General features: G+C 52.2%; 5 protein-coding genes across 5 annotated transcripts; 4 read left to right on the plus strand and 1 right to left on the minus strand.

The window, feature by feature from the left end:
* Positions 1-483: 483 nt before the first annotated feature.
* On the minus strand, positions 484-3,169 carry N7457_008837 (putative RNAPII degradation factor Def1; the record flags this gene model as incomplete). Its single annotated transcript, XM_057179880.1, has 3 exons — positions 484-2,014; positions 2,047-2,782; positions 2,881-3,169. 3 exons carry the CDS (start codon positions 3,167-3,169, stop codon positions 484-486), a joined length of 2,556 nt encoding a protein of 851 aa, XP_057028266.1.
* Positions 3,170-3,763: 594 nt separating this feature from the next.
* Positions 3,764-4,978, plus strand: N7457_008838 (uncharacterized protein; the record flags this gene model as incomplete). Its single annotated transcript, XM_057179881.1, has 1 exon — positions 3,764-4,978. The coding sequence occupies one exon, from the start codon at positions 3,764-3,766 to the stop codon at positions 4,976-4,978; it is 1,215 nt and encodes a 404-aa protein (XP_057028267.1).
* Positions 4,979-5,957: 979 nt separating this feature from the next.
* On the plus strand, positions 5,958-6,748 carry N7457_008839 (uncharacterized protein; the record flags this gene model as incomplete). Its single annotated transcript, XM_057179882.1, has 2 exons — positions 5,958-6,000; positions 6,183-6,748. The coding sequence occupies 2 exons, from the start codon at positions 5,958-5,960 to the stop codon at positions 6,746-6,748; spliced, it is 609 nt and encodes a 202-aa protein (XP_057028268.1).
* Positions 6,749-7,329: 581 nt separating this feature from the next.
* lys1 (saccharopine dehydrogenase (NAD+, L-lysine-forming)) lies at positions 7,330-9,003 on the plus strand (the record flags this gene model as incomplete). Its single annotated transcript, XM_057179883.1, has 10 exons — positions 7,330-7,390; positions 7,457-7,537; positions 7,615-7,631; positions 7,690-7,930; positions 7,999-8,025; positions 8,082-8,254; positions 8,308-8,404; positions 8,458-8,532; positions 8,595-8,667; positions 8,721-9,003. The coding sequence occupies 10 exons, from the start codon at positions 7,330-7,332 to the stop codon at positions 9,001-9,003; spliced, it is 1,128 nt and encodes a 375-aa protein (XP_057028269.1).
* Positions 9,004-10,008: 1,005 nt separating this feature from the next.
* On the plus strand, positions 10,009-11,895 carry N7457_008841 (putative ubiquitin C-terminal hydrolase; the record flags this gene model as incomplete). Its single annotated transcript, XM_057179884.1, has 1 exon — positions 10,009-11,895. One exon carries the CDS (start codon positions 10,009-10,011, stop codon positions 11,893-11,895), a length of 1,887 nt encoding a protein of 628 aa, XP_057028270.1.
* Positions 11,896-12,622: the final 727 nt, after the last annotated feature.

The raw sequence follows: 12,622 nt of genomic DNA on the forward strand, positions 1-12,622 counted from the left end.
CAGGTAAAAAAAAAAAATTGGAAAAACCGTCCGCGGAAACAAATGGCACACCAGACCCAAATAGACACCCACTAGGTTAAAACGTAAAAAAAGAGTCGAACAGGAAAAAGAAAACAGAGAAACCTAGGGAGGAATTGGTGAATTTAATACAGAGACCGCATCAGTTGGGTGCAGTGGTAGCAAAGAAAAGCAAGACGGCAGAGAGCAAGGAAACAAGGAAAAAAAAAGAAAAAACATCAAGAAGACAATCCCCCGTGAGTGAAGAAAACCAGCCAAGCTCCCTAAAGCAGAGAAGTAAAGATTACACAAATGTGGAGAGAAGGATGAAGCGAAATCTCGGGGTTCTGTCCGTCCCCGTCGACATGACATGTGTTTTCTCTCCCTTGTGCTAAGTGGACAGAAAACATTCCCTTTTCGAATCATCCGCAAATGCAACGCCATATGTGTTTGGTGGGTCGTTATGTCTCCCTTTCGTTTCTTCCTTTAGTGGCCGTAGTTGCCACCCCAGCCGCCACGACCGGAGTTTCCGTAGTAGTTACCGAAGCCGGCACCGTAGTTACCGTAGCCGGAGGCCTGGTGAGTCTGGGTGGCCGCACCCTGGTGACCGAGACCACCGAGACCGCCATACTGAGGGTTCAGTTGAGGGTAGCTTCCGAAAGACTGCTGACCCTGTTGACCCTGGAGAGGAGGAAGACCAGTCTGTGCCTGGGGCTGACCGGGGGCACTGTTGGTAGCAGACCCGGGGCGGTTCTGGGCAAGCGAGGGGCTGGGACCACCGGCCTTGGGGGCTTCAAAGCCCTTGGTCTCGTCGGCGGCAACTGGGGGCTGTCCGGCGATAGGAGGGTTTTGACCAAAGCTGCCCTGGGAGCGGCTGAAAACATCGGACATTCCAGTGCCGAAGGCATTGGTGCCGGTGGCAGACTGGTTGTCAGACTGCTGGGCAGAGCCGGTGCGGCCGTAAACCGAGTCGCGGCTGGGCATGGCTTGGCTGAAGCTACCGGTGTTGGCGGGGGAAGAGGAGTGTTGTTCATAAGAGAAAGCACCGTGGGGCTGGCCGTACATGCCACCCTTGCCGGCGTAGGGACCATATTGGCTGCCGTAACCGTATTGCTGGCTGTGCTGCTGCTGTTGCTGCTGCATGTAGTGATCCTCATACCGGCGAGCATCGTCATACCTCGGGCGGTTTCCGCCACCATACTGCTGCTGGCCCATCTGGTTCATGTAGGTAGCGTAATGCGGGTTGTTGTAGTAGGGGTATTGATAGCCATAGGCGTGCTGTTGCGCAGTTTGACCAGGCATGTGCTGAGCAGTGGGGGTCTGCTGAGTGGCGCCAGGAATGGTGGGGTTAGGGGTGTTGTGTCCACTGTTGGTGGCATCAACAGGTCCGTAACGGTTGGGAGGCTGTGTGGTGGGAATTTGGGCCTGAGCCTCAGCACCAGAAGCACCGAACGCAGCTCCAGCACGGGGACCGGTAGGCGCATCCTGGGACTGGCCGTAAGAACCATAAGAGCCGTAGTAGGGGAAGCGCTGTTGGTCAGCGGCGTAGAAGGGAGAGTACTCGCTGCCAGTGGTAGCGGTAGGTTGAACGGGGGCTTGGTTGGCGAATGGCTCAGGGATTTGCGGCTGCGGCTGGCTCACTTGCTGAGTGAAAGGATCGAATGGCTTCTGCTGGGGCTCAGAGTAACGAGCGAAGTCGGTGAAGGAGTCGGCGGCAGATGCCTGAGGGACCGGAGGCAAACCAGGAGCAGGACGCCCAGCAGCACCAGTCTCCAAAGGAGCCTGAGTCGCGGGAGGAAGAGAGGCACGGGGAGCAACAGGGGAGTGCTGCGGGGGCTGAGCACGGGTCTCGGCCTCCTCGCGGTTCTCGTCAATATCCACAGCGTCACCGTTCAATCCAAGACTGCCGAACTGAACAGCAGCACGGTCCACAGCATGGTTACCAGGCATGACCACAGCCTGCTGCTGTTCCATCACACGACGTTGAAGACCAGGGGTACGGCCCTGCTTGGTAGCACTGGGGGGTAGGCAGAGGAAGGGAAGCGGGACGGAGTAGCAGCTGCAGCCGCAGCTGCGGGGTCGATACCACTGCCAACGGTGCTTGCGGCGGTGGCGGTAGGAGCGGGGGCGGAAACATCGGGGATCTGTTCAAGATTCGTCTCGGTCAAATCGCTCTTGGGAGGATTCACAGTGGTGGTTGGAACGGCGGGGATCACGGGTTGAGTGGGCTTGGCAACGGGAGTCTTTTGAGCGGCAACAGGTGCAGTCACAGGTTCCGGAGTGGGAATGGATGGCTCCACCACGGGCTCCGCGGGCTTCTCGACGACAGGGGCAGGAGGGGCAGCTTGAGGCTTCTTCTGCACTGGAGGAGCAGGTGGTTTGGCGAAAAGGCTCGCCCACCCCTTCTTTGTACCCTCGGGAATTACACTGCTCTTGGAATCGGTTGACTCCAATTCGCCTTCAGCTGCGGGCTCTGCGATAGCTTCCTCCACCTTGGGTGTATTCCACTCCGATGTGGTAGCAGGTGTAGCAATTGGCGCCGAAGTCTCTACAGCAGGGGCCACTGTGCGAGTTCCGTTTGTAGCGGCTCCTGCACGGCCACCGCGACCACCACGGCCCCGGTCTGCGCGAACACGTCCACCACGACCCTCTAATCCGCCACGGCCACGGGTCCCACGAGCATTAACTGCAGTCGTATCGGTCGAAGTACTCTGGGCCTCCTTGGGCTTCGGGCGAGTCCGGTCTGTGGTCTTCTTCTTGACCTCGCCCCACTGGGACACATTACCTGCAAAGCAAGTCAGCCACAGCTTTTGATTTATGGGAATCGATTGGGTTCCAGCGAATCGGGAATATCGGGGATATTGGGGTTGACGGGAACTCCACCTTCACTAATGCGCTCGATTGCTTCCAAGAGCTCGCCGTTCGAATCTTCCAGTGCGAACACCAGATCTTCGTCCTTCCAGTCCGGGAACATTTCCTTAAGAGTTGGCAGAGTGTCGGAGTACTTCTTCTTCATCTGTCCAATTTCACCCTCCTCAAAGGATGAGATGTCTGAGTTGTCATTTGCAGGTCTGTTTCCACCACGACCACCTCTGGAGCTGAAGCCGCCTCGGCCACCACGGGCGGATACTCTACCCCGCGAGGCGGAGGACCGGTTCTGAATGTCGGACATGTTGATTGATGAAGATGTGTGAGATGGAGAAGTATCAGGAAGGAGGACACGATGGAGTCGCAAGAGGAAGGGAGGAAAGGTTATCGAAATGGAGATGCACCCTCGCAAAAGAGGAACAGCACCGAAACCACAGGCACGGGGGCCAGAAGAGGCAGAAAAAGAGGTAAATCAAAGAGATTAATTGGGGGAAGAATATGTAGCAGATGACAAGATTGAAGAAAGGATCAAAAGCTAACGGAATCTGAGTTGCTTCCCTCAGGTCTTGGCGCTGCTCTGGCTTTTAGCGAGTGGCGCTTATTGGTGCTGCATTTACAAGTAACAAAGGGATCTTTAAGAGAAACTGGACGTTGAGAAACGAGATGGTCGAATTTCATTGCACTAGATTTCTAGATGTAAATCAAAGAGAGCCTTTACTACTGTCTATCGAAGAAATTTTACCAATTCGCGTCTTCTTCAGTGTGGTTACTTCTACTCGTCATTCACCTTTCCGCTATTTGCGTGAGACTCATCGTCTCACCGCCCTGGTCGATCCTCCTTGAGTGTCACGTCGTTGTAACGTACCACACCCCTCACCGTTTGGAACTCACCGACATCATGAAAGGCACATCCATTTTCCAGTTCAAGTCCTGGCCTAAGATTCATCAGCCCTTGCCCCGTACACCTCGAGAGTCTCAGCAACTGCTCAATGCTCTTACATCTTCCTTTCGTCGCCAACTAGATGGGGCATATCCCCCATCCGGCAACAACCATGGCCGGCCGCTTGCGAATCCTGAATCATCGGCCCATGCCACCGATCAGCATTTGCAGAACATTCTTGATAACCCTCTCTTCCGCATCATGCCGACTAGACCCATCTCCCAAGAGCCCACCACATTGCAAAGCATCGAGGGCCAGCGACGGCTAGCCGAAGAACCGATGGCAGTATTTGATCAAATGGCTGCAGCTGGCTCCGTCACTGCAAACACAATAAATGATTGCCTGAAGTCTCAACTTCTCCTTTCCAGATCCCCCGCCGATATGAAAGCATCTCGGGCGGGGTCACGGATCGTTGATTGGTATTGGGCATCAGATGGTACATCGAGGCAAATGCTTCTTCGTTTGCGGTCAGTAACCACATCGTTGACCAAGTTTATGGTTGCAGAAGGATTGCACAATACTGTCATCCAGTGGTTACAAATGCTCACGACCCATGACTTGGGCAGTCAGAATGGCCGCCTGACCGAAGGTCTTGCGCGACAAACATTCAGTCATCTCCTAGTTGATTTTGTCGATGCAGAGGCCTGCTTTGGAAATGGCTTTAGCTCGGCCATGGCATATTATCTGCGTGTATGCCATATGCATTTCCAAAGCCCATCTTCCCACAAGTCAAGAAAGCCGATGCTTCTAGCTGCAGGCGCTCACCTGAGCCGTATGGCCATGGAATACAGACCATCCGGTGAGCAAGTCTCGGAGTTGGTATATGATCAATTTAGAGACACGGTTTCTGTGTTGTCTCCTCGGTCCTTGTTGGTCGCATCTGTGGCTGTCTGTCACCCAACTAATCCTGATGCACGCCCATTCCTTCAATTTGTGGGGAACCTTTCACCAAGCAAGTTCCAGGCTTGGAATGAGACTAGACGTGATGCTTTCTTCGAGATAGGTTCGGAGGCACTTCGAGTCCTCGTGGAAAGGAAGAGGTTCCGTGATATCTCCCGGCTGGAGCAGCAAATCTCAGAATTACTACCGGAACCAGAAGCTCCCGTCGCTGAGAAGACGCACGCATCGCCTGATGAAGAACCCCTCGGTCGTTTGAATTTGAGCTTCACGTGATACTCTGTTTCGAATTCCTTGAATAACCTCTCAACTCACATGGATGTTTAAAGAGCATCCACTCTAACCGCAAGCCCATTCTCCAAAACAATCGAGATATACAGCATCTTTCTATTCATATGCCATCTGACACGATGGTAGACAGGCCTTCTGCTATATTGGGAGATCGCAAAGGAAACATCTCCCTGTGCGTTAATTGTTGCACGCTTGCACATATGAAATTTACGCAATCTGTCCGTTTAAACAGCCATTGTTTTTCGAATGACTCGCACGGGCAACATACCGTTGTTGCTACTCCACCCACCCTTACGCGTCCAAATCAAAGTCGCATGCTCTTGGGCTCTATGTACACATTCATTTTCGAACTGTATCGGGAGTTTGAACTCCTAGGAGGACATGGCCGAACAAGCCCTCGGCTTTATTGATGTACGCCAACACTGTCAATTATCCTCATACTTGCCTGCATTGCAGTACTAAGTAGAGGAAAGCCCTATTTTTGGATATACTATATACCCCTATTATCAATAGTGGCTCATCTTCCCTCTAAACAAGGTCTATAGGTCCAATGAAGAGCATACGGTGTACATACTTTAGCATCTATACCCCAATCGATAAGCGTTCGCGATCAAGCACCAACCTGTCTCAACAGTGGTCACATCTATGTTGTATCTCCGGTGGAGTACATTGTGTGGCAATGGGAAAAAACGGAGCTGGTCGAGGCTGTGCAACAGAATGCCGTGGAGAGTTAGAGGAGTGGAGCGGCGAATCAGCCGGTAGCATCTCCAGTGCTCTCAAGTACGTCACCGCGCGACCTCACCTCACGCTTCGCCAAATTGTCCGACTCGTCCCCATTTCTTCATTGCTCATAAACAGCTCCTTTAGCAAGAATTGTAGTCGCTTTGCCTTTGCGACCACCCTCTTGCTCAATCTTTGCCGGTTTATGACGTACAGCCCCGGATTCTGACATCATCGATCCACAATGGCTACTGAAGGAGTCTCCATGCAAGCCAATACAGCTTCTGGTATGTGGTCTCACCCCCTGCGGACCGTTGCGAAACGGCGAGAGTGATTGGCCTGAGTGCCTCAGTCATTTGCTCAAGTTCCCGTTGCAAAATGGCGTTTCTCTACCCTACTGTCAAGTCGTTCATGTATCCGAGAGCGTTGGAGGTCCCGCTAGCCAAATGCTGACTAAGGAACATATCAGACCGGAGCACCGCGCAACTAGTCAATGAACACTCGCAAGCATTCCAGAACAGATTGGATACAACTGTAACGGATAGTGAACCTCCGGTTGAAGCAGAAAAGCCTGCGTTGCCCGATGAACAGCCCACGGTAGAGACAGAGCCCGATGTACCCAAGGGTGCAGGTGAAATGGACACCGAGCCGCCTGTTGCAGAGCCGGCAGAATCTCCCCTCGGCGGTATTCCCATCGCCCGCGAATCACAGATCTCGATAGGCCCCAAGAACGAAACAACCACTGGGGAGAAGCGGGACATTGATTCGACTGTAACGCCCACCCCGGCCTTGGTGGGAGGCGAGGAGCAACAGAAGCCTGAATTACTGGGAGAACCTGGTGCTAAGAAGTTGAAGACAGCCAAAGAGCCTAGCACAGATTTTAATGGCACTGACGCTGGCTTGTCCAATGTGGACGATCAAATTCCGAAGAAGGCTAGTCGAACAAAGAAGGAGAAGATCAAGGATGCCGTGAAGAAAGTGATTCCAGGAGATGGCATTGGCAGCCGCACTCGCAGTCGAACCAAGGGTGCTTGAAACGCCTTTAAACACTTCATGTACGGGAACTTTTGTGGTAGATATTCTATCATGTTTTCTCCAACTTCCAATCGTGTTACCTCATATGGGAAACTTGTCAATCTGTGACTATACACGGACTGCAATAAGAAGAATATCTCACCCTGTCTGAATCAATGACTGGACGTGAAAGATCCTAAATCTAGCAACTAGATAATTACCAGTCTCATTCCAATCTCGTAAGAAATCATCCAAAAAAAAGAGCTGTTCATGCATAATAGATATCTAGATTGTCACAAAGCATCTAGTTGGCATACGGAAATGGCCATACCTGTACGGAGTATGGAGCAGATACATCGCCGACAGCCGAAAATATGGCCTCTTTAGCAAAAGGAAACGCCGGGCTAAAAGCAGCCCAACTCGGCATTTAGAGTTTCGAAGGGCCGATAATCGGGACTGAGTCATTTCTTCGGAGCGGAATAACCCTCTCCACCCCCGCTATTACTAGAGGGGCAAGTGTGTGTCATTATTGGTGATAGAGCAATTAATAACTGTTTAACTTTCTTTTGATTTTCACCATATTTCAATTCCCTACATTCACAATGGCTGGACAGAAGATTTGGCTGCGCGCTGAGACCAAGCCCGCTGAGGCACGGTCTGCCTGTGAGTAGCTTCAACACATCGGCAATGGCGGGGAAGCAATTGGCTGATCCAGGATCATTAACCTAGTGACTCCGACTACCTGCAAGGCATTGATTGATGCTGGATATGACGTGACTGTCGAGCGTTCAACTCAGCGCATCTTTGATGGTAGGTTCCAACTCGATCAATCCCCCCTATCCCAACACTCTTGATCCTCGGACTCAATGGCTAATTGCGTTGTATAGATGAGGAATTCTCCAAGGTATGCATCGATCGGCAATGTGACTCAGATTCGGCAGAAGTAACACCGATTGGTATAGATCGGAGCACCTCTGGTTGAGGAGGGATCGTGGGTGAAGGATGCACCCAAGGACGCCGTCATTTTGGGCCTCAAGGAGCTGCCCGAGGACGACTTCCCTCTGGAGCATGTCCATGTCACATTTGCCCACTGCTTCAAGCAGCAAGGTGGCTGGGAGAAGGTTCTCAGCCGCTGGCCTCGCGGAAAGGGCACATTGCTCGACCTGGAGTTCTTGACTGATGATGTCGGCCGCCGAGTTGCTGGTAAGATCCATGTCTCGTAGCCTCTCCTACCGGAACTCAATTGACTAACTTGTCTTTTCTTACAATAGCCTTCGGATGGTCCGCCGGTTATGCTGGTACGTATACTACAAGCTTAGCAATTGCGCACATTCAATACTAAATCGTGGAACAGGATCTGCCTTGGCTGTCAAGAACTGGGCTTGGCAATTGACACACCCCAACGAGACCTTGCCTGGTGAGGTTCCTTATGCCAACCAGGACCGCCTGGTCGAGTCCGTGAAGGAGTCGCTTGAGGCTGGCATCAAGGTCGCCGGCAAGGCACCAAAGATTCTTGTTATTGGAGCTGTGAGTCTTTCCTAGGCCTATGGAGAACAATGTGGATATTAATAATGCTATAGTTGGGACGCTGCGGCAGCGGTGCCGTACAGTTGGCCAAGGATGTTGGTATTCCCGAATCCAACATCGTCCAGTGGGATATGGCCGAGACTGCCCGAGGTGAGTGAAATTGCTATCTACTTTATCTTATCTAAGCTAATTAACGTTCTCAGGTGGTCCTTTCAAGGAAATTTCACATGAAGCTGATATCTTCGTGAACTGCATCTACCTTTCTGCCAAGATTCCACGTAAATCTTCCCCCAGGTCCTCTCTTGTCAGCTCCATTGACTAACATACTCTTTTCGATCAGACTTCGTGAACTTGGAGTCCCTTTCTACCCCCAACCGAACACTTTCCGTTATTTGCGACGTCAGCGCCGACACGTGAGTTATCAGATATTAACTTTGCTAGCGAGTGTATGGCTAATTCTTAACAGCTCTAACCCCTTGAACCCTATTCCTTTGTACGATATTACGACCACATTCGATAAGCCCACAGTCCCCGTCTCCGGGCTACCGGCTGGGGGTCTGCCCCTGAGCGTGATCAGCATTGATCACCTCCCATCCCTCCTTCCCCGTGAGAGCTCTGAGATGTTCAGTGAGGCGCTTCTGCCCAGCCTTCTCACTCTTAACGACCGGGCCAACTCCCGGGTTTGGAAGCAGGCTGAACAGCTCTTCGATGAGAAGGTTGCTACCCTGCCTCAGTCGCTTCAGGCATAAGCCTCTCGCGCTGGTAGGTGTTTGGGGGTTGATAAATTTATATGATAAGGTGCATTTGATACAATTCGTTCCAGAAAAGGAACGCTGTAAAAGTTGAAAGTTCAGACATACAATTCCCAGTTTTGATATGCTGAATACTTCGTCAGTAATTTTCTTTGGCTTAGTAGGATGTCCAAGATGCTATGTATAGTCTCTTTTCTGGGTTTAGAGCAGTGACAGAGCCCCTGTGGCATATTTACTTATATATTACTCCGTAGTGTGAGGAGCCATTCGTGTGAGGCAGGGCCGTTTCAAACACTTGGACAGGCTGTCAAGCCAATAAATTTGCTCCCGATTTTACATGGAAGATGATTTGTCGAAAGTGCATATTGCTTTTGAAAAGCCCGAGCCTATTTTTCACTCGATACTCCTGCCATTGCCCAGCTTATCCTACATCGAGCAAGACGGTCATTCTACCCCAGACTATATGTGCAACTGCGGTCAACTCCTACATGCGGGGACGGTGTAAGACGGATATCCGGAAACTCCGTGGGGGGTCCAACCCACTACAACGGCGCCTGGGCCACAAGGAATGCCCCTTGGATCACAGAATATCACACGATAAAGGAGACGGGAATGCTCGGGGATACCATCCTGGAGTCCAGCTTGGACTCGGGACGATCATCGTGAACGGAGGTTATCCCGTTTGAGAGAACATGTGTGGCTAACCTGATCTGACTTGACCAAAATGCTCTGAATAATTCCTTCTCCGCATAAGCGCTCCACTCTCGCCCTTCCTCCCCTCTTCCCCAGCCAATTCTGCACTTCCTCACAATTGGTTCTCCAGCTCCCTCCCAGCCCTCCATACGAACACTGCGACCCACAGTCTTCTCCTGTGATCATTTATCTTCGGATTCTTGGTGCCATTCCCACTACCCGGGCCAATCCGAGAATGGGGTAAGGAGATAGAAGAATCCCTGCTCCGACCCCTATACGAACCGACGAACCTCTATATTACCGTGCTTGATGCAAGAAAAGCCGACAACGGTCGCCGCTTATGCGGCCGGGGCCTCCCTCGCTGCCGTTGCTCTATTCTACGTGTTCGGGCCCAATTATACAATTGACGGAGACGAGTCAAATGACAACAATCGCAAGAAGAGCATCGTAGGCCTGTCCAACCTGGCCAATGACTGTTTCATCAACTCGGTGCTGCAGGCTTTGGCTGGGCTGGGGGATCTGCGGGTCTACCTAATTCATGAGATGCACCGACGCCAGCTAGACGGACCGGAAATCTACCATGCATTGCCGAGCGAAGAAGAGCTGACACTTGCGCGATCGGACAAGCTGCGCGAGTTACAACAGGGGATAACCACACAGGCATTGAAAGAAATGCTGGATCGGTTGAACGAGCGGCCGATCTACAAGAAGACAATTTCGGCACGGAATTTTATCCAGGCCCTGGAATACGCATTCCGCACGCGCATCAGTCGCAACCAACAGGATGCCCAGGAATTTCTGCAGATTGTTCTCGAGCGACTTTGCGATGAATACCATGCTGGGGCGCGCGCACGTCAACGAGCGCTGGATGCCATTGACGCAGCTGCTTCCAGCCCGGTAGAAGACGAGACCAACACACAAGAAAGCCCATCCGAGGTGGAGGTTCGGATCGATGATGGATCCGTCAACGGATTGCCGGCCATCATCGATACAAAATTGAAGGAACTTGACCAGGAGTCAGGGTTCCCGTTCGAAGGCAAAATGGAATCGCAGATCGAGTGCCAGTTCTGCCATTATCAATACAAGCCCAATCAGACAGCATTCGTTAACTTGACACTCCAGGTGCCACAGAAGAGCTCGACCACGCTGAACGCATGCTTCGATGGCCTCCTCAAGACAGAATATATTGAAGATTTCCGGTGTGATCGATGCCGCTTGCAGCATACTGTGGATGTTAAGACCAACGAACTAGCCCGTGTTCGCGCACAGGGTGACCGAGATCGGTTAGAACAGGAAATTTCGCGACTTCGTGAGGCTTTGGAAACGGATCCCGAAGCCGAGCTGGAGGGAATTGTATTCCCTCCATCAGAGACAATCCCTAAGCGGAGGATTGCACGGCATATGCGTATCACCGCGTTCCCCAAAGTCATTGCCATCCATCTATCGCGATCGATCTTTGATCAGAGCAGCTCAAGCAAGAATGCGGCCAAGGTGTCGTTCCCCGAGCGGCTTCCTTTGGGAAGCATCCTGAGCCAGAAGTGGTATAAGCTGCTCGCTATTGTGTGCCACAAAGGAAGCCACCACAGCGGACACTATGAGTCCTTCCGCCGCAATCATATCTACCCGCCATTCTCTACGCCCGAGGTTTTCAGCTCCTATGCTCAGAGTCGTACTGCTAGTCGGGACCCCTCTGCGGCACCCAGTCCTCGGATTGTACCACGCAGCAGCCCCGATCCGAATGGCGACGGAAGCATTTCGAGAGCGGGCTCATCGACTTCGCTATCCGGTGCCTCGGCTGAGGCCTCGGCTGAGACATCTACAACCCAACTCTCCCCTCCTCAAGCGCGGCCTCCAACCTCTAGCTCGCGACGCTCTTTCCAGAGCACCATCTCTCAATCCTCCAAACAGACTTTATCCCCTGTCTCTGATAGCAACAGTCCGCCGACAGAACAGGGTCGATGGAGTACCTCGTCTGGCCCGCGCCCCTCCCGCAGCCTACCCCGCCCTTCTCTGGACGCCCCGACGGTCAGTTCGCGGCTTCGGCGCCGTCGCAAGCCGAACGATCGTTGGTGGCGCATCTCCGATGAGAAGATTAAGGAGTGCAAGACCTCGGATGTGTTGGGCATGCAAAAGGAGGTCTACCTCTTGTTCTATGAGCTGGAGAAGCCTGACACGAGCTCTACTGAGGGGCTATAATCGCGCAATGTCTCTTTCCTCATGTAGATGCATCTAGTACATAAATCTATACATTCGCGTACTTCTGCAAAGAGGGGTATAGGTGATGTGATTTCGAGACCATTAGATAATCCCAAGCCATATTACTCCAAGTAAAACGCCAAATCTCTTTTTAATTACCTACTTAGCTAAGTACCTACGTTGTATGCTGTCCGGAGGGGACTGAATCCCAACGAAACGAGGGAAATAGCTACTTCCGAGAAACGGGGGCCTCCCCGCCAAGATGATGTCACCAGACCCTCTGCAGCTTCCCCTCCAACATTGGCATTGTCAGTGGAACCGTGGTCATGGACAGTCGATCCTTGAATGCTACCTGTGTATGAACCGGATTGAATTGAATATGACCGGTTTGGCTTCACGGAGAACGTGGAAAGGGGGAAGTGGAAATTCGGGGAATGGCCTCGAACTCCTCGGGGCCCCCGCCACGAACAAAACACGGACTGTTTTGCTGGACGTGGACGAGGAGAAGAGCCGTTTGAGGACTGGAATGGCTACCCCCGTATCATCAAGTAGTTAGGAGGCATGAACATAGTTCTAGATCACAACATCGAGCCCTGTAACGATTCAGCCTAAAATGGATGGCCATGGTCCTACATAAAAGAATCACAGAGCTCCCGATGCCAACGGCAACATCGGGCCATCACGGAGGAGGTCGGGATACACAGGACCGGGCCATACATAAAGAGGA

The sequence above is a fragment of the Penicillium paradoxum genome (assembly GCF_028828445.1).
Source record: "Penicillium paradoxum strain IBT 22861 chromosome Unknown utg000007l_segment0_segment0, whole genome shotgun sequence".
Lineage (NCBI taxonomy): Eukaryota > Fungi > Ascomycota > Eurotiomycetes > Eurotiales > Aspergillaceae > Penicillium > Penicillium paradoxum.